The 21,545-nt window shown below is 40.4% G+C and overlaps 1 protein-coding gene across 7 annotated transcripts in view; it reads left to right on the forward strand.

Annotated features, from left to right (window-relative positions):
• Positions 1-21,545, forward strand: part of RAD51B (RAD51 paralog B) — a gene marked incomplete at its 5' end in the record, with an annotated part of 322,766 nt that overhangs the window by 7,237 nt on the left and 293,984 nt on the right. For 2 of the 7 annotated variants that reach the window (XR_014515144.1, XM_083457498.1), the window contains 7 exons: positions 3,307-3,665; positions 6,172-6,286; positions 6,488-6,601; positions 8,034-8,150; positions 11,807-11,943; positions 13,857-13,976; positions 15,075-15,258. Coding sequence is in view for 6 of the 7 variants with exons in the window: in XM_083457498.1 (XP_083313624.1) it covers positions 6,197-6,286; positions 6,488-6,601; positions 8,034-8,150; positions 11,807-11,943; positions 13,857-13,976; positions 15,075-15,258 (762 nt within the window). Of the gene's footprint in view, positions 1-3,303; positions 3,776-3,828; positions 3,853-3,872; positions 4,094-6,171; positions 6,287-6,487; positions 6,602-8,033; positions 8,151-11,806; positions 11,944-13,856; positions 13,977-15,074; positions 15,259-21,545 lie in introns of those variants that run through there. The other 5 variants (XM_083457495.1, XM_083457499.1, XM_083457497.1 and 2 more) reach the window with 5 other exon arrangements.

Below are 21,545 nucleotides of genomic sequence, written 5' to 3' on the forward strand. Positions count from 1 at the left end.
TTGCTCATTCAGATTTATGTTAAGATATTTCTAAGCAATACTGTATGTATTAATTCAAGACTAATTCCAATTCACTTCTGGCCACTTAAAACAGACCAGACAAGATTCTGTACACTTCACATACATTTAAACCATTCCATTAACTAACAGAAAGTATCTCTTTCAAGACTGTTTCACATAAGCTAAATGCCGTCAGCAGAAGTGCCACTCATGAAGAAAATTGTGTAAAACGTATAGACACACATATGCCCATTTTTCACTGGATGTTCAGACCTTCCAAGTATCCCTATTTTCCAGGGACAGTCCCAGATTTACTGAAGCCATCTCAGTTTCTGATTTGATCCCGGAATGTCCCATTTTTCCTTAGGATGTCCCTATTTTCATCAGAGAAATGTTGGAGGGTATGGTTGTTTAGGGGGAAAGGGGCACTCATTAGACTGCTTTTGATTTCCAGTCACTCTACAATGGCTAAACCTGATGCCTACAAAGGGCTCACAATCAGGGCATAAAGGCAATTTTCTTTCCTATGCTAATTATTTCCCACCAATACTTGTTTTTTTATATATGTTCAACAGTTCTAGGTGTAATAATGCTTACTCCAGTTTAGCCAGAACAGATGTTGGGCTAACTGGACTGTAATTTCCTGGCATCCCTTCTAAAAAAAAAAATCAAAAAAATCAGTTTTTACATTGGCTGCTTTGCAACTTTCCTTTAAGGAGGCCTATTTTAGTGAGAACAGAGTTGCATATTCTTGTCAACAGTAATGCAGTTTTACAGTACTCTCAAGTGTATTCCATTTGGACCCAGTGACTTGTTAATTTTCATCGACACTTTACTATTTTAAACCCTTTTCAACTAACAGGACATTGCAGGTCTATTTTAGAAGTGACTGCCACAGACAGATAAGTGCTGTTTCCCCTTTAACCAAGAGAAGGGAAACAAATAGGATCTTGGAAAACAATCCTCTTAAAGGAGTCAAGGCTAAATGTAGAATAATCCCAAAGACCTCTTGTTTATCCTGTTGAGCTCCAGCTGAAAAGCATGCAGACTCATCCTCTCTGCAAGAGGTCCCTGCTTTATAGCTCAGAAATCAGCTGCCCTGCTTACTTATCCAACAGTGGCAGATTTGCTGGTGCATGTGTACCTCCAATTGTTGTTGAACTCCAACTCCCATCGTATCTGTCCATTGGCTATTCTGGCTGAGGCTGGAAGGAGTTGGAGACCAACAAAACTGGAGGGCCACAGGTTCCACATCTCTCTCCTAAGAGCTTATAGTGTTCTGAAGAGGGTGTTGGCATGCATTCCACCCAGGATGCTGTTAGCTTTGCAAGACACCAAATCCATTTGGAGTAAGAGTCCTTGGAGAAGTTACTAGACTGGGGGGAAATGCTTCCTCCAATCCTAATTAAGTCTCCCACAGGACTCTTTCCATTGTGAAGACAGTAGAAACCCTAACAGCATGAAGTATCCTGGAATGCTGTGTGTATGAAACTATGTTTATGTGCTATGTGCTACAAAATGCACATTCTTTGGGCCCAATTTTCCCCATTTAACTCTCCATTAAACATAGGAAAGAGAAGGTTAAACGAAACTCTTTCCAAGCTCTACTGTCAAGTCATCACCTTTGATCTCACCTACATCTGAATTCTATGAGAATTGTCCTAAGGTGCTAGATAGCTAAGGTTCAGGGATAGGTGAGCAGGAAATTATTTATCTAATTCAGAACAGTTTTACATGGCTGTGCTATAGAAGCGAATTTCCTAATTTGCTCCCTCCCCCTGGATGTCAGGGAGGGTGTCAGGAGCAGGTCAGTAATAATTCACAAAGTGTCAGTGAAGTTAACTCCATTTGTTCAAAGAAACAAAACAGCTTGGGAGGCCAGGCCTAGTGAACACAGCAACTTTCTCCAGTAGCTCTTGCCCCAATGAGGCAATTGTGAGGACTACCTTCCCACAGCTCTCTCAGTCTCCTCCTAACCTGGTTCCTTCCCAAGCAATCTGAGGCTCCTTCATCTTGCCCGTCTTTGCTCTGCCCTCTTCATACCTATTTGGGTTCTGGGAGACCAGGGGGAAGGGGAGCTGCCTATTGCAGGAGGTTAAGACATCCTGGCTTCCTCACCTGTCTGCCTCATCTCTGCCTCTTGGCCTCCCTCCTCTCCTGCATCAGCTTCTACCTCTGATTCTGGACTGCTCTCTGCCCTAGCTTCATTCTTGCTCACTAAACCCTGTTACCTCTTCAGCTTTTGGCACCCCTTCCTCCCAGTCTGCTCCTCCTTCTCTCTCTGACCACTCATTGTCATCCCACCATCAACCCCCAAGCTCTGAGCCTTTTTCCCTTGGGGGTTCCCTTGGGGACGCCCCTGCTGGTGCCTTCCACCACTGCTCTGCATCCAGCTACTCCATGACACTGGATTTCTAACTAAAGTGGATAGACTATTTCCTAGGCAAAAGTTTCACAGAAATACTTACAATAACTACTTTTTCTTTTGCAAAATGGTCAAGTTACTTTGTTGACTCTTTCCCCATCCCCGTAATGTGGATAATGTGCCCTTTAAGTTGTAGAAACACACCAAAGTCATCTTATTTTAGCTTCCAAATGATGGGATAAGAAGAGATTTAAAATATTCCATCTTCTGGTTTGTCCTTTGCTAAGCTAATTATTTTTGATTCCTTCATGGTAATTGGAGTGTTTGATGTCAATGGACTGTGCCACTGGCAAATCTCCCCTTTGTTGTTACTGTTGTTCTTTGCTTTTCTTGGGAAAAATCTGTCCTCAGTGTCCCAGTTTAGCAGGGCAGTACAGTTAGTACTTGTTTTACTACTGTAGAATCTAAGAATCATTAGCTGCAGGGGTCCCATAATATTCAAAAACAAGCAAAATACTGTACTAAATGCTGAAGTTGGAGAATTTAAAACTAAAATGAGAGTCATTAAGGCCATATAGCTTTAACCATACCATTGTGCTTCGTAATTCCTTCATTTTAACATGAACCTTTGTGATGTGTAATGCTCACCTCAAATACAAGACGAACATTTCTACCACACTCCCATTCTCTCAAGCTTCTTATCCAGTTTAGTTTTTAATCTGTGCTGGAGAGGAACTCCTCCCCACTGACTTGTGACTCTTCAAGCCTCTTGCCCCTCCCCCCCCCACAATTTCCTTGCTGTGGCTCTTGCAGCCATATGTGGGAGACAGAAACCTCTTTCTCCACATCATAAACCTGGTGCTGCTACAGCTGTTGTGCCTCTCCTTTGTAAGCAGGAGTGCAGACAGGGAAATGCCCCGGCCCCGCGGCAGTAATTCATAGCTTCATTCGTACACGGCACAGTGTGAAGACGGAAACTTGGCTTCCCACAGTCAGATCTAACCCTCTAGCAGCCACGGCGAGCAACAATGGGGTGTCCCGAACACAGGAGAAGAAGCGACCCATTCATATTTTATTACTTTTAAAACATCAGCCCCTTTGGACGAACCCGTTTTGCTCAACCCGCGAGCAATAAGATAGAACTACAGCTCCCAGAAGGCCTTTCGTCGGCGTAGGCCCCGTTGCCAGAAATTACTGGATGAAGCGCCTCAGCCGGAGACCAATCAGAGCTCTAGGTGCTCTTGGGCGGATGTTTCCACCTCCTCCTGTGGAGAAGTGGGAGACTTTGAAAAGTTTCCAGGTTAGGATTCGGGGCGCGCGGTGGGCGGTGGCGGCGACGGGTTCGGTTTCCCCCCCGCCTTAGCAGGCCGAGTCAAGAAGTCTCTTGGCTGCCACTTCTCCTCCCCAGGGGTGTGTGTGTGTCGGTTGTGTGCATGATGTGTGTGCGTGGGTCGAGGCTAGTTCCTACTGCTGCCGCCCTATCCTGGGTATGTGTTGTGCACGCTATATGCTAGGAGCATGGAAGGGAAATAGATGGTGCGCGCAGCGTACTGTTGGGAGCTCGTGTTCCGCAAAAGTTGGAGGGCTTGGCTGCTGCTTCCGCCTGTGGCCGCCGTCGCTTCTCTCAGCAGTGCCTGAACCGCCAAGCTGGAGCTTTCTCAGAACGTGGACTCCACCCTACAGCCCTATAGGGGGTTCCAGCGCAATCCTATATATGTCGCTTCGGAAGTAAATCCCGCTGCTGCGCGCAGTGAGACCTCGAAGTGTGCATACGATTGTTCGCTAGAGCGTGTTCTCCCCCTCCACCAGGAATGGGCAGGGCTATCAGCTTGTGGCAAGGCTGCTTCTCTCCTCATTTAGCAACGTACCAAGACCTTACCGACTGTTAGTTCTTATGGGGCGTTATGTTTTCCTAGGTCAAAACACAATATTTTCTCAGAGGGAATCTTTTCCTGCCAGCTGGTGTGGTAATTGTAGTAACCTGTGTAGTTCTGTCTGTATGTATTTCAACTTGTGCTTATGTGGCATCACTGGCACTGAACGGTTTCCTCCCCCTATGGAATTTTGTGACATTAAAAGTTATAGCATTTAAAATAAACTTTTAGAGACTGAACACTTACCCCTTATGAAGCACTAGTGAAACTATTTCAGTATAAAATGTATCAAACCCCAGAAGGAAAACAGTTTGATCCTCCAAAACTAGCATTCCTGATACTTTGTGAACTTTTTTTCCTCTCTCTCCAACATTTACCTGGGAGTAAATGTGGAGTAATTAGGGTGGAGAGAGAGAAATGAACAGTGAAACCTAATGTGCAACCCTGGATGGAATAAAATGAACTAAAGTGAGAAATGCAGGATACAGAGTTGGTTTTGCATTTTTTAAAAAAGACATCATATGAACATGGGTGTGGCCAGGATTTTTGTTAGGGGGGGCAGGACCGAAGTGATTGGCCAGTTAGTTAAGTAGTCCTATTGTTTTACTTGATGGGGGCAGCTGACCTTTTCTGTCCCACTTGGCTATGCTCATGCATATGAAATAAACAACTGATCCCTCAAGATGCCATGCAGTCACCTGTGATAAAACCATGACCTTTTAAAAACACAACCAACTAGTGTAATATGATAGAATGAAAACACTGACAATTATCACTAGCAGTGAGGGAAGGATACTGTGCACATAAGCCTAGGACTTACATTTGTAGTATAAGTACTAGACTTGGGTACACAACACCATTCTTTCACTGTTGAGTGACCACAGCCAACCTTGGGCATCTAGTATTAAAGGGAATGGCTTTCATATAGCCTTGATCCCTGGCATATCTCTTTTACAAAAATTAGACATTTTGGGGGAGGCTGAGATAAATACGATACAGCTGAAATTATTTTAAGAATAGCTGTGATCAAAGTATTATTTGAAAGCTATGGGCTGTGCTACCTAAAGTAGATTCAATCAATGATTACCTGGGTTGAGATACGTATTAATCAGAATCACAGTTCTGCTTCCCAGGAACATCAGCCTGCCTTTGAATCACCTCAGGACACTGTCTGCAAGAAGACCTGACCATCCCTCTCAGTCAGTGGGGACTGGTGCCCATTGTGATTGCTAGGCTGGTACCAATAAATTGCTTGTAAAAAGGGGGGGGGGGAGGGATTGATTGCTAGGCTGGAAGGCAGGGAGGTCAACAGTATGTGACGCCAAAGCCAATGACAGACAGAGCCAACAAATACTGGTTATGTCCTTGTCCTGCTGAATTTTAGAATGGCAAAACGAAGGGTACCACAACTGAGCTGATTGTATGTAAGAAGACAGGCAGGTGGGAGCTGGTTGAGGGAAGAGTGAGGTTGGTGAGTGGTGCTTCTTTCACCCCAATGGACTATCCTATACTGGTTTCAAGCCCTGTTTCTAAGCATGAAACTTTAAAAACACAAGGACCCTACACTGAGTACAAGTTGGGAGAAAGCTCCTGATTGAACTTGCTGGCCAGAAAGAGATACTTGTGACTGCTTTGTTTTGAGTGTCATTCCAGTGCCATTTGTGTAAGCTGAGGAAAAGTAAAGGGCCACAAAGGTCTCTGGGCATCTTTTGGTTGCATTGTAACTGATGCTAGAAAGGGGCCAGAACTGGATTTATGACTATTCATGAAAAACAACAGATTAAGTGAGACGGATGTGCTCGTATTCAGCATTATATTGAATAAGAGATGTAATAAATTCAGTAGAATGAAGGCAAAACTCTTAAGGGAGGATGTGAACACATTGTTCTTGAACATAGTGTTTCAAGTAATCTTGCATTTGTTATGACCTAGGATTGTGTTTCTTGTCACGAAATATATGAACATGGCAAGTAAGAAACTGAGAAGAGCAGGGTTGCCGCAGGAGCTTTGTAAGAGACTCAGTCGACATCAGATCACTACTTGTCAGGTGAGACAAATTTAATAGAGGCATAAAGTCTTCTGATGTTACGTTAAAGGATACATGGCATGATTAAGACCAATCTGTGAACTCTTGTCATCTTAATTGCAGAAGAAAATAAATGTTTTAGAAATTGCTTTTAAATATGTGAAGTTATTTTAGTTATTTCCACTCTTAATTCTCCCAGATTTTTGTTTGGTAATGTTTCAGGACTTTTTATGTCTTTCACTACTGGAGTTAATGAAAGTGACTGGACAGAGTTACTGGAATGTGCAGAAGCTTCTTCACACAGTCAGCCAAGCCTGTGCTCCCAGAATGCAAACTGTAAGTATCCATTTGCTGATAGCTTGGTGGGTAGGCATGAGACTCTTTAATCTCAGGGTTGTGGGTTCAAGCCCCATACTGGGCAAAAGATTTCTGCATTGCAGGGGTTGGACTAGCTGACCCTCATAGTTCCTTCCAGCTCTACAATATATGATCCCAGGATAGGAATGACTATTATTGCTATGTGTGTCTCCTGTCTCATCTTTCCACTTGTAGGGGACACTATACCTCAGGTATTAACAATAAATGTGCTTAGCTTTAAAAAGGGTTTCTCCTTATAGAAAGGCTCACAGGAAGGAAGTAGCATATGAAGTGAGCCTTGTTCTTGAGAATATTTGTACTAGCAAATGCTTCCTTAGTATATGGTAGAGAAATGGCACAATACATTATTCTCTTGTATGTCAAACAGATAAACTGCTTCATGTGTTTTGGAAGAGGGACTTAGTTGCCCCTGCACTATTCATTTTCTCTGGAGTTACCATCCTTTGTTCAGTTACTTTTTACAGGACATCCAAGCAACGTCACATAGCTTTCTGTGTTATCCAGCTGTAATGTTTTAGTCTTTTTTGTCTATAGTACAATTAGCTATGGGTACAAATCTCCTCACAAACATTTGCCTTCTACCAAAATCTGTTAGGGTATCAATACTTTGAGATTTAGGTTGCATTTAGGTTTGTAATAGTTTGCATAAGTCTTGAAAATATTTTATTTTTTAATCTTAATCTGAGGCACAAAGCCTTCCTTTTTCAAATATAACCTTTTCAAGCAATTCCAACGTTGCATCAAAGCAAAGCGTTTTTGGAAAAGAACCTGCTTGCTTTGTACCTGTTGTTCATGTTAAACACTTTATTAGATTTTTAAAATATATATATAAAAGCTTCACAACTCTGTACAAAAATCTCAATAAGCTGGGAATGTTATATACACACTTACCTGTGAGTAAGCCCCATTGAGTTCAGTTGGACTTAATTCCAAGCAGACAGGTTTGGATTTGTGCAGTAAACCTTGTAATGAACCCAGACTTTTTGGAACCAGTTAGTTTTGTCTTGGTTTGTGGTTTTTACTGTGTGTATGTTTTCCAGCTGTACTTAACCACAAGTATAATATTTTCTCTGAAGTGGTACTTTGCAAATTAAATGATGCATATTGTCCCAAAGAGGGGAAAATATTTTAAAGCTTGGCACGATGATACAAGATATAAATTGAAGGCTGTAGCATAAAAATGTTGATAGACACAACAGTCTTTAATATTGTTTTGTGGTGTTTGGTTTGGTCGGAAGATTGGGGAAAATCTCATTAAAGGATGAGAAAGTACATGGCTTTTTTTTTTTGCCAAGCACTAAGAAATTCTACTTGGGAGCAAACAAATACCAGACATTTTTCTTACCAGTTGATCGCAACATCTTTTTCTAATTGATTTTGGTTATTGTAGGTTTATGAAATGAAAATGAAAAGAACCGCCAACCCTTCATCAGCATTCTTGCCCACAACACTGGGAGATCTGGATAAAATATTGCATGGTGGGATTGCCTGTGGCTCTCTTACAGAGGTAAAAGCTGCTGCTTCTTTTTCTGTAATAGAAGAGTTGTTTTATGTTTTACATAAAAGGGGTGACTATTCATTAATAAGTTTAAAATGTGACAAACTGAATCTTTTTGTACATTAATAACTGGTTCTGTATAGTTCCAATAATGTGCACTGTAAACTTTCTTGTTAATAGTAATGAACCAAAAGATACAGATGTGTGCTCTCTCTTGCACACATCAGTACTCTTATGAGCAGGTTAGGGGCAGTTGCAATGCTTGGTTGCAACACAAAACCATAAACCATGTATGAACAAATTAGTCTGTGCCATGATCTGTGTTCTAGTCTACATAGTTTGCTTGTTCCCACTTTGCTTCTCACTTTCTCCAGCAGGAAAACAAGCCATGAAGCACTTGCTTAGTGTTATGAATACACTAGACCTTGTGGTTTGCTTAGCTTCAAGCATGCCACTTTCTGAAGCCAAGGTTTGTTCCTGGCTTCCCAATGGTGGCTTGTTTGAGATAAACAAACCACAGAAGCTGGTTCAGACATAATATGAAGCCAGCCACTCTGTGGTCTATTTTCCTGCTGGAGGAAAGGAGCAAAGTGTGAACAGCTATGCTGTGTGCATCAGCACACATTTCATATACAAACTAATTGGCTTAACCATGGTTTTGTGGTGCATCTGAATGTAACCAGTGTTTCTGTTTTCTACAGTGGGATCATGTGAATGTTCAGGCTCCCTGAGAGTAGCTTGTAGGCACTTTGTTCCTCCCTGGTCTTTTTTACTCCAGCACTGCACTGACCTGAGCCAGATTTTAGATTAGTTTATCATCTGAATCTGTGCTTGTAGTTAAGCTCTCTCCTCACTAGTCACAAGGTTTAGACAAGAACGTAAGGAGACAGCATAACCATGAGCCTGGGTTTGGATGACATTCTAAGCCAACCTTAGCTTAACTTAGTGCAACACAGGAGTAAAAAATACTGGGGAGAAGCAAAGTGGGACAGCAGATAAAGCAAACATGATCAGCAGATGGGTAAAAAATGTTCAACTTGTTAGGTCAAATGCTGAAAAAAGAACATCTTAGCAGGTGGCCAAAGGCTGACGAAGAGAGGCCAAGTTGGAGTTTTATAGCCCAGGTTTGCCCACGGAGAAGGGTGTTTCCCACACCCCACCCAAATTCATGTATTTATTTCCTAACATGTATATACTGCTTGATTGTAAAAAAGCAAAACAAAACCAACTTCAAAATTTAAGCCTCAAACTCATCTGAACTACTAATCCTTGCATTAAGAATCTTTTAGTGAAAAGTACCATTATAAAGTTTCTAAAATAAATTGCAGGGGAAAGTGCAAAAGCATCTTATAGATTGTCTCAGTGCTCACCAAGTTGTCTGTTTCACTGTGTGTAGTGATAATTGTCAGTAGAGACATGGGGTTTTCCTACCTTTTCCTACATGAAAAATGTAGCACATGAAGAGCCCCTCTCATTCCAGTCTTACACGGTTCTTCATCTTTAGATAGTTAACAAGAGAGTATTAAAATAACTCCACAGGTTAAGACTCTTTTACAAAGCTTTCCTGTTCATCTGACAGGAAGCAGCTCTTTTGAACTCATAAACCTGATAAAAATTTACTTACTTTTCTAGTTCAGAATTTTGACATGGCCATTCATACAATAATGGATAGAAGAGATGTTCTTTTGTAATATCCATTAGCAGTTTTGGTCACCCTGGAGAATTCAGTGAAGACGAGCTAACACTGCCAAATGTTTCCCATGTTTTAGAATAATCATCTTGAAGAATACATGGGGGGATGTCAGAATGCAGAAACTATTTGAAGAATTGCTTTGTGAACAAAGCATAAAAGTTATGCTTATATTTATCTTGCATCAAACTCCAGACAGCATTCCCATTGTGTAATTAAGCTTTTTTATGTGGATGCCTGTGTGATAATCATGCACAGCAACAATTTGAAAGCTGATGTAGTATAGTGATTAGAGTGTCATACTAAGACCTAGGAGACCAGAGTTCTCGCTTGACCATGAAGCTCACTGGCTGACTTTTGGCTGGTCACTGTCCCTTAGCCTAACCTACCTCACAGGACTTTTGTGAGGATTAAATGAGGACGGGAAGAACCATGGATGCCACCTTGAGCTCTTTGGAGAAAATGGTGGGATATAAATGCATTAAATAATAATTTAAAGAAGGATGCATATGGCAGTATTTGCGGCTATGTACTGCTTCGTTGTGAAGCTGAAATTGCAGATGAGCCCCCCTAAAGTGCAGTACTCCATCTTGATCAAATGTAGCTTCAGTTTAGCTTATTTTCTTCTCTGACTGTTTATGTTAAACTTGGGACGACAGCTAATGCATAGCCTGCACTTTTACCTCAAAGGAATAGTGTTTTATTCCCTACTTTTTGTGGTTACGCTTTTTAAGCTAAATCTTTCTGAAAAAGTTGACCTGTCTTTCTTCTTACATTATCCAACAATGATGGTGGTTGGAAAGTTGGAACTCAGCTACATGAGCCATGTAAAGTAAAGGTTTAAATGATATCCTCTGCTGCCAGATCTTGTGCTTGTTTTCTAAGAGCCAGGAAACTCTGTTGGCACGGGACCTTTTTTTCCAAACCACTAGTGTGGTTTAAACTGGAAACTGAATTGTAAGTAACTCTTTGCGGTCAATCAACTCATGTTCTGCAAATAACATACCATTAACTGAAAAAGAAAAGTGTCTCTTTCCAAAGGGGAAAATTTGAATGCTGTTATCATAGTGAGGTCTCTATTACATGGGCGGACACCTGATTTCAAATTAAAATTGGAATAAGATGAACTATGAATTCTCAACAGGTTTGGGAATTACATTGTTCTAAAGAGTCAGCATATTACTGCTTGGTGGATTCATTCCCTCAGCAGATTCAAAATTTATGGATACAGTGAGCCAAAGGTAAATATTTTTAAGCCCTGCTGACCTTGGTGGGACAGAGTTAAGTTTTACTCAACTTGCCCATTGGAATCAATGTGACTTGGATGCTGCAATCATATATGTGCTTAACCTGAATTCAATAGGTCTTAACTTCTGAGCAGCCATGTATAGAATTACTCTATAAGATTGCTTACCTTTGACAGGATTGTGCCCAGTGTATCAGTTCTTAGACTCCATCCCCCCACCCGGGTATATAAAGCAAATATACTACTTCATGGAATAATAAATACTCCTGGTTTAGGTGTGTCCGAGTGACTTGCGATTGCACACACGTGTATGGCAGTGAACCTGGAAGTAGTCCCAAAGCATCACAGAAGGGGTGAGGCGGGTGTGAAGAGGGTTTATGTGCGCTATACTGACACGTATGGGAGTCTGGAGTGGAACCCCCATGCAAAATGAGGATTGCCCATATACACAAAAGCAATATTAAAAAGCTACAAAAATATCTCACAGCATTAATATATGATTTTGTTATCCTGCCACAGGTTTGCTTGTTTTTCCACTAAAGTGTGTTTGTGGATTAGAAGTTGAACCTTTAAGGTTCAGCTTATCATTGCCATCAGTTTGAGATACACTGTGAAATGCTAAGTTACATGAGTCGCAAGTGAATAATGTGCCGTTGGCTAAAATAAAAATCAACAACGGCTTTGTCTTTTCTGTATGATGCTGCTTCATACGTGTTCTTTTCTTATTAGATAACTGGTCCATCAGGTTGTGGCAAGACTCAGTTTTGTATTATGATGAGCTTGCTGGCGACGTTTCCCACCAGCTTGGGAGGATTGGATGGGGCAGTTATATATATTGATACAGAATCTGCATTCAGTGCTGAAAGGTAAGTTTACACACACACACACTGTCAGGGAAGAGTTAGAAGTTTTCAGTTTATCAGAGGGAGAAAGCATTCCCCAAGGGGGGAAGGAGAGCAGTGAATCTAATAGAAGGGAGCAAGAGGAACAACAGGGAGGGACCGGCTGTTCACAGGAAAGGCAAGGGTTAAGTTCTAGCTCAGATTCGGAGGAGAGGAGATACAGGCCAGCTCTAGCCAGGAGGTTAGAAAAAAGAGCGGGAAAGCAAAAGGAAGGGCGCCTTCGCCATTTTGAGGGTGGCTGGTCACGGAGAAACAGAGCTCAGAAGGTATCTGAAATAAGTGACTCTGAGGAATAATAGTTAAGAACTGTTTATAAGATTATTTTGTTAATACACAATAAAAAGTTATAAAAGAACAGGAAGCGTTTGTGTGGTGATCTGAAGAGGACAACGACCAGTCCTGACACACACACACACACACACACACACACACACATATATATAGAGAGAGCGCTCTTTATGGCATTTTTCATATGTCAACGCATATTGCAAGGGTGCAATCTGAAACCCTTGTATTGTCAAATCTGTCATCTGCATCCAGCCTTTGCAAGATCTAAACATATACAGAGTCCAGATCCTGTATGGCTCCGGAAGGTGGAAGAAGGCATAGCAGCTTGTAAGCCTGAGGTGCCCTGTTGTATCTTGCTCTGGCAAGTCACATATGGTGCCAGATCTTTGTGTTTTTTTTAATAATAATTTTTATTAATTTTCCAACACAGATAAACAATCATATCAAAATTTCCACAAATTTAGTTCTATTTGGACCTCCTTCAGCTTCTCTGACAATCATCCATATATACTTCTCAGTTACACATTTCTTCTGTTTATATTGCCATTAAACTTCCCTCCCACTTCTATTTCTTTTTAACAATATATCTCAACTTTCACAGTGCTTCTTGAAATCCCACTAGCGTTGTTTGCACATCACACCTTCTTTTCATATATTCGACAAATTTTCCCCAGTCCTCGATGAACTTTTGGTCTCAAAGATATTTAATTTTCCCAGTTAGTCTGTCCAGTTCTGCATAGTCTGTCAGCTTCAGTCTCCATTCTTCTACCGTCGGTATTTCCTCTTGTTTCCATTTCTGGGCCAGTAGAATTCTTGCTGCTGTAACTGCATATTGGAAAAGTTTACAGTCCTTTCTTCTTATTTCCTTTCCTGTAATCCCTAAAAGAAAAATCTCTGGTTTCTTTACAACATCTTTTTCATTTCATTGTATATCATCTCCCAGAATCCCTTCACTTTCTTACACTCCCACCATGGTGCCAGATCTTTGAGGCCTCGTATGCTTAAAGTCTTCTGGAACTTGACTGTCTCTGTTATTGCTGTAAGGGGAGACCTGTTGGCAAATCTGAAAAGTGCAGTGTGTGGCTGCAAACTTAGGCCTGTTGAAGTTTATTTTGACACCTTCAGGGGCATCTAAAGTATTCTCATTTGAAGCATTGTTGCTGCCATATGTTTACTGCTTTTCCATGTTGTATTTTCATTTCCTTTTATGTATTTGAGCTAACATGACTCTCTGCAGGAGTTGAGTTTGGACTTTGTTACAAAATCAGTTAATTCGAGCTCTCTTTATTCAGAGAGCATTTATGGAATGCAACAAAGTAGAAAATCTGCCTCCCATTGAAAATCAGTCTCATAACCTCAAATAGTGTAATGAAGGTGGATTGCAAATTCTATGCACCTTTTAAGAAACTTAGTTTGTTGCATATGTGTTTTCTCTTCATTTTCAGAAATTCTGAGAATGAACTTGAAAGTTTGCAAAACATTCTTGAATTCAGATGCACATCCTCTGTGCCAGATGGGCAGGGTATAAATAAATGATAATATTATTGTTATTATTAATGTCAGTGACATGTCTTTTGGGTTCCTAACAGGCTTCTTGAGATGGCACGGCACCGTTTTCCTGATTATTTTGCCACAGAAGAAAAGCTGGTTTTAATTGCCAACAGAATTCATCTTTATCGGGAATTCACCTGTCACAGTGTGTTGAAAAGGTAGGACTTCTTTCTGGGGTCCAGCAGTGCATTAGATGTGTAAAAAACATTCTATACAGAATATATAATGGTTGGACAGAATGATAACATGCCTTAAGGCTTAGCATTACAGTATTTTACTATGTTTTTCCTGCCTGAAACACATTGACACTTGCTGACTCTAAAGGAAACTATTTTTGCACCTTGTTCTTTACTGTTCTAAGTGTTTCTGTGTGCTGTGTGTACAATAAACAAAGGAAGTGAGGCTTTTATATGTTAGGATTGCATATTTGTAGGTAGCTATGTTTTTGTTTAACTAGAGATGTCAGGGATTGAACCTTCTGCCTGCAAAACGTGTACCTGCCCTTTTACAGAGGGTTAGACCCTTACCGAAATATGAAATGGAAAATGTCGACCCACAGTCAGTGCTAGAAAGCAGATTCTGTGCAAAATTGCACTGAGTGTTTAGAAAGCCTTGCTTATAACCAATGGGCTTCTCTGTTCTAATAGAACTATTCAGGTACAGAAAACTCTTGATATCTTGGTAGCAGTATATGTTTGCACTTGTAACATTTGACCCTGTAAAGCAATTGCCTGTGAACAACCTTTTTATAAGATTATTATTTTGAAAGAAGAGCTATTAAAATATTATTGCAAATCAATTTGTTTTCCTTCTGCTTATTCTTTTTAGTTTATATTTTAAGATATATTAATGGTTTATGGACTATTTTAATGAAGTATACCAAAACACACAGACAATGTTGCCTTACCCAACACGTTTAAATGTATGCTTTAAAGTGTGAAAGCAACACACGTGTTCAAAACACATGCATCGTGGAAGTACACTGGTAATTGTAAATGAATTGAAATTAACCGGTCAATGTTCATGAGTGTAGAGCAAGGTTTGCTTGATTAAATGAGAAATTAGCCTGCAAGATATGTCCATGTTCACAGGTATAGCTCTCAACCTTGTTGGCATGCAGGATTCAATGGAGTGAGTTTAAAGGGAAAGATCAGGTCTCTGTACCAACTTTGCCACTTGCATGTCTCATGGCACCTAACACACTCTAAATCCTGTTATGGTATCATTGCTAAATGAATGCTTCAATTTGCTTTCAGGATTGAATCTTTGGAAGAAGAAATTATTTCAAAGAATGCCAAACTAGTAGTAATTGACTCTGTTGCTTCTGTAGTCAGAAAAGAGTTTGATACAAAACTTCAAGGCAATCTGCAGCAAAGGAGCAACTTACTGAGTAGGGAGGCATCAATACTGAAGTACTTGGCTGAAGAATTTTCAATACCAGTAAGTTTCTCTCCCTTTTTACTTTGTGCACATATGCATATGTATTCAAGTGCAAAGTTGTTAGTAGTTTGGATGGCAGACACAAGAGATGGGTTGCCCATCTCTTCTGTGTGGATTTATATCACGAGGATATTGCGGCATGCTTTATCATCAGGCATTTGGCTGAGCATCATCAGGCATCATCAGGCATTTGCTGTTGTCTCTCCCAAGGACTGAAATTTGTGTGTGTTGAATTTTCATTGACTAAGCAGTGAGATATTTTGAACTTGGCAAATGTGGACTGAGGTTGTATTGCATCATAATAAGATGGAAAATGTTTCACAATTTATTAGACCACATTTATTAGAAAATGTTTCACAATTTATTAGACCACTTTATTAGACATACGTTTTATCTAGAGTTACTAGATACTTTGGGGTTGGAAATTTGAACATTGCTTTTAATGAAATATAGTGTGTCCATCTTTAGTCATTTGGCATATGTTTAGTGGTTCTGGTCCTTCAGCTGATATGCTTAGTACTTTACTAATGATAAATTTACTAATTATTTTAATACATAATAAATACGCTACCTTTTTGTGCAGTGTAGGGGTGGCTACTTGGAGAAAATTAAAAAATGTATACAATTGATTAAAGACCCAACACTGCCTGTACAGGAAGGCCTGGACACTGCAGCAGAAGGCAAACAAGGATCTCCATAAATCAGATGTGCAAAGTCTGATGTGGCAAGAGAAAAAGCTCTCCTTCTCTTGTTCCAAATTATCCATGGTTTGGGGCCTCTATGGATCATCTTAATTAATGTAATTGGGCAGAAGGTGAATTTTTGGAACAAAACATTCTATTCAGTGAAGAAAAAGAAAACTGAACTTTAAATGTAACACCACCATAGGAAGAAACTGGAAAGTACTCAATTTGAAAATGATAACACTCCATCTGACAAATTGATCTGGGGGACAGGCACGTGTCAGAGTATTTGAGGGAGATGTCGGGAACCTCCTGGCAGTCTTAGCATTCTTGACTGTGTCTGATTTGTTGAGTTAAAGTGATATGGGGTGAGGTTCAACTGAGTCCTGTCGGTGGAAGCCCTATGCAAAGACGTTCACTTGTGCAGTGTGGCCTCCCCCCCCCCGCCTCCTCCACCCTGTGTGCCTCCCCCATATTGACTCTGGGGGATTGAAAGTATCCCCAGGATAGTGTGTGGTGGGGAGAAGAGTTGGGATTGTTCTGTCTGGCAAGCCAAAATGCTTGCACTGACAGAATTATCAGAAAAGCACAATGTTGAATTCCTCCCTTGGGGATATATCCAACAAAGTTGCCTTGTTTACACAAGGGCTTATGCAGTGGAACTTCTCCTCCCACCCCTCTTCCTGAGTGCCCCCTACTCTCTGTTCTGGGGCGTTTAGGGAGTATCCAGAACAGATTTGGGTGGGTGGGTGAGAACTGGAAGGGGAAGTTCCATTATGTAAGCAGAAGTTCTTGCATGAACAGGATGATTTCATTGAATACAACTCATGGTTTATTTCAGAATTTGTCATATAAAGAGTAGCACTTCTTCCCCACCACCATGTGTGTGTATAAGAGGGTCAGAAAATGGTCTGACATTCTAATGCTGAAAGTAGTTTGGCCCTGTAAACTGTCTGGAAATGGGATCACATTAGGAATATTTGTAAGTTGCCCTGAGCTCCTTAGAGGAAGAGCAGGGCCAAATATAAAAATACAAAATCTTAGGTAGCTTTTGAGCAGAGTTAATTAAATCTGTGTCAAAAGCAATATTTTGCTTTTAGACAAGTTTTTCCTTAAGAACAATTTTAGAGAAGAATAATCCGCAGGAAGCCTAGTATGATAGAATTTTTAAGCATTCTGTAAGTGTAGGAAGCATACTGTATTGAGTAATTAAAGAAAAAAATGTGTCGGTGAGATGTGATCCATCTGTGAACTCTTCTGTCTCTGACTGCTCTGGTTCTTGTAACTTTTGCCTCAGTCAATCATACATTAGATTTAGGAAGAAAAGTTCCAGTGAAACATGGTAGGGGTTGATTTTATTTTTTGAAACCTGCTATAAAACTTGTCAGGTGTCTTGAAATACTAAAACATTAATCCATGCCTTTAAAATTGTGTGCAAAGGTAATGGCCCAGACCATCTTACTCAATGATACACATTTAAAAAGGAGCCAGGAAAATGGTTTTTGAAAAAGTGACTTTAACGACATTTCTGTTTGCATTTAGAGCAAATATGATGCATTCTTGGCAAAGTGGAAAGTTACATAATGTGTATGGAAGTTCTTAATACCTCTGTCTTTTAGTTATTTCATTTCAGTTGATTAACATTGTAAATTTGAGCTATAGAAAGCAATCCAGAGATGTTGCACTTTGCCCTTCCTTAAGAACATAGAGACAGAATGCTAAGAAGACTGAAGCTTTTAATGTTTTCCAGAGATGCTGAATGAATGGAAAAGTTAAGCATTGATGCTTACTTTATTAATGTATCCTTTTGATACTTTAACCCTGTATATACTACAAACAGCCAGTTTAAAAGGAGGTTTGAATCACTGTTTAAATTCATAAAACAGCACAGGAAATGTATAGTAATTTTGTATTTGGTGTCTGTACTCCATTTAGATTGATTAAATATGTTGCCTTGAACACTTGAACGAAAATGTAGTCAGAAAGTTTTTTTAAAAAAGGATTAAATTACAGTGGTACCTCTACTTACAAATTCAATCCGTTTCGAGGTGCCATTTGCACCCCAAAAAGTCCTTAAGTAGAGTGCCGCTACTGCGTGTGCACGAAGTGCAATAAAGCGCTTCTGTGCATGTGCGCAGATCGCTCCTGCGCGTGTGTACGTGGCAAACCCGGAAGCAAACACTTCCGGGTTTGCTGCGTTCCTAACTTACTTTTAAACTTCCACAAAATTGGTGGAGGGCTTTTAAATATTTTTTTTAATTTCTGAATTGCTTTTTACATTTGTCTCATGGCAATCTACAAAACTATTTCTAGTTGTTTTTTGCTGTTTTATGAGGTGTTATTCAACTAAGCTTTACTCAGGGTAGACTTACTGAAACTAATGAACATGACTAAGTTGGGACCATTAAATTCATAGTGGATTTAACAGAAGTGAAGGCTAGGAAAATCTGTTTACACCGTTCCATGTGCAACTGTCTTTTAAGGTAGGCCAGTCTTGCCCCATAGCTATCTGGTATGCTGCCACCACCCTCCCTTTTAGGGCATCATCTCAACTCAAGACATGGGTGGTTTCTGGGAGCCCAAGGCAATTACATGTGAAGAGGCCTGGAGACAGTGCATTCTGTGCTTCTTGGCCAAATCCCTCTCCTCTTCACAGGGAAACAGAGCTGATATCCAGCTGTCTATCCCACCCTAGAGATCAGAGCAGCTTGCTTGCTTTCCTGTCAGACTCCGCTTATTCACACAAGAAGTATGTGCCCAGGGTCTAAGCCTGTGGGAGATTACACTAACCCTTAGAGTCTAGCATCAACACAACCTCAGACCTCAGCAGCCAAATTATATAAAGTTGATTAAGAGTAACTAAGGAAGAAGAGGACCATGGGAATAAAGTAGACTTCAGAAAATAAAAAGAACATAACGGTTCAGGTCTGTTTGTCTTGCTACTTACAAACAGGCTTTTGGTCTCCCCATGAGAGGAAAAAAAGTTCACTGATAAATTGTAGTAAATTGCCATGTAGAGTTTGATTAGCTCCTGCCTTCTTCTTCAGGAAGTGACTTTTATCCCTCCCTTTACCCTTGTAGCAGGGTGAAATGTCCTCCAGCCTATCTGAATAACAGTATTTCATTGTGTAAAAATTCTCTTTTCTTTATAACGGTTAAAATTATTACCTTGCAACACAACATTTACTTTGAAAACTGTTACGGTTTAAATGAATTTATAACTAGTTTCAGTTTTGCTGACATCTGTCTGCTTTCAAGCCGAGTGTTTCAAGAATGCACATTTTTGCAGTTTATGGTCTTGACACAATGTTCCGTTTGGAAGAGTCATGCTCATAAAAAAATAATGCTGTTGAGAAAAAGAAATGAAAAAGCTGGTGCAATATTTCCTGTTTCAGTGCCACAGAAAAGTGTAGAAAGGGAGGTAATACAGTAATACTGGATTGCAATTTAAGGTAATACAGTGGCAGGACAGGCCGTGGTCTCTAAAGGAGAGGTTGGGGCTTTCAAAGCACGTATGTTTACACACAGTTTGACGGTTAGAGCTGTTGGACAGGTGTTGTCAGTGCCATCATGTTAAAACAATTGTATCTGCTTGTACCACTAATGACTGTTTTATTGTAATCTTATTTTAAGTAATCTGGGGGGCTAAACAACTTCAATTCTAAAAAACACTTCTGGTAAAATCCTAAAAAAAAAATAATCAGCAATTTCAATCCTCCTAAAAAAAAAAGGGGTCAACAACCTTGGTTGGCCCCCACGGCCCTTGGCCCTTCACTTCATCAAATCTGGCCCTCTTCGAAAAAAGTTTGGACACCACTGTGCTAGACAATGTGTGTGTGTGTGTGAGAGAGAGAGAGCGCGAGATTGTTTCCTGGGATTGCCACCTTAAGATGGAATAACAGTGCGATCTTATATGTTGAGTTCAGTGGAGTCCCAGGTAAGTGTGCCTAAGCCAGCTCCCACTTCTTCCAAGTCATGTTTTAAGATCTGGATGGTTTGTTTCCCTTTTAAATTACAAACATCTAGCGGGTAACAAAAGGTTCTTCTTAACTTTAAAAAAAATCACAATATTTGGAAAATTTGCTTGATCACTCCTGGCTCATACTTGCTACTGCTGCATTCTAATTTTATACTACCTCTGTTATTTTTTTTTGTTTGGCTGTAAAGCAGGGCTGAGGAACCTTTCTAAGCTTTGGGGGCTGCATTTCCTTCTGGCAGCTTTCCAAATATAATTCTCTGAGATCGGATTGGAACCACTGTAAAGCAGTGCCTCCCATACCGATCCCACTAAGTCATTTCATAAGGATACCATGGTCAAGGGGATCAGAAGCTCCTGAAAGATCAAGTAAACACAACAGGGTTGCACTCTGCCAGGCACCAGGAGCATTTTGCACCTGGCTATTGGCCACTTGGGACCAAGTGAAGATGCCTGGGTGCTAGGATGGCGTCTGACGCCTCCACCCTCTGGAGGTGCATGCCTGGGGAGCCTTGGATTGTGACTGTTTTCACACAACAGCAACACATCCTGTAGATTTCTATCCATTATATTTTATCTTCACAATGAGATTGAATTTCAGGAACCAAAAAAATTGTATTGAAAAATGAGACTTTCAAGCTGTCTGCCCCCAAAATGCCAACTAGGCATTCTGTTTTGGCAATTGGTTTAAGGGGCCATTGGGCATGTAGCTTATATACCTGATTGACCAGGGCCAACTCAGTCTCATAACTAGGCCTGAACTCAGGTTGAAAAGAGTAATGATAACCTCCTTCATCCCAGAGTACTTGCATTTGTTTTGCTGCAAACCTCTCAATCAGTTTCCCTAAAAAGGATGTATTTGTGACTGGGCAGTAGTTTCCACAAACCAATGGATCTAGGCTGGGCTTTTTCAGGAGTGGGCTTGTTCAGGATGGCCAAGAACACTTTCTCCTTCAAGGATACATTGACCATATCCTTGATCCACTTGGTCATCTCAGCAAGCTTAAATAAGCCAAGATGGGCACATATAAGATAAATGTACAATAAAACTCTGGCAGGGGGAGACATTCTGACTATGGTATTTACACAAATCTAATGCGCCATCAAATCTAATGCACACCTCAATATTCAAAACATTGAAACCAAAAAAGTATTTGCTGGAAAATGTAAATGTGCCATCAAATCTAATGCGCACCCTAATTTTTGCAATGTAATTTGGCCAAAAATGGTGTGCATTACATTTGAGTAAATAAGGTAATAGTGGGAAACGGGCACTTTCTGTTCTATCGAGCACCTCAAAAGATTTCACCGAGTGGAAAAGAGATGGCGTTGCATCTTAAATTCTGTAAAAATAAGTTCCACATTAAAAAATGAGGTCAAAAATTGGCATTTTAGACAGAACTCCAGAAAGTCTGTTTTGCTTTAACTCTAATAAACTGCTGGTGGGTTTTCTTTCATTGCTATGTGTAACTTTCTCCCACTTGAGACTCTGGTTAATATTTTGGGTAGTAGAAAAATAAGACAGATGGGAGGTTATGCTGAAGGAAACCTCAGCCAGTCTGCAATTTAATTAGGACCAAATGAAAATGCTCAGAAATGCAACAGTTCTTGTTTGAAATGTTGATATC

This window comes from Podarcis tiliguerta (assembly GCF_965153285.1).
Source record: "Podarcis tiliguerta genome assembly, chromosome: 1".
Taxonomy (NCBI): Eukaryota; Metazoa; Chordata; class Lepidosauria; order Squamata; family Lacertidae; genus Podarcis; species Podarcis tiliguerta.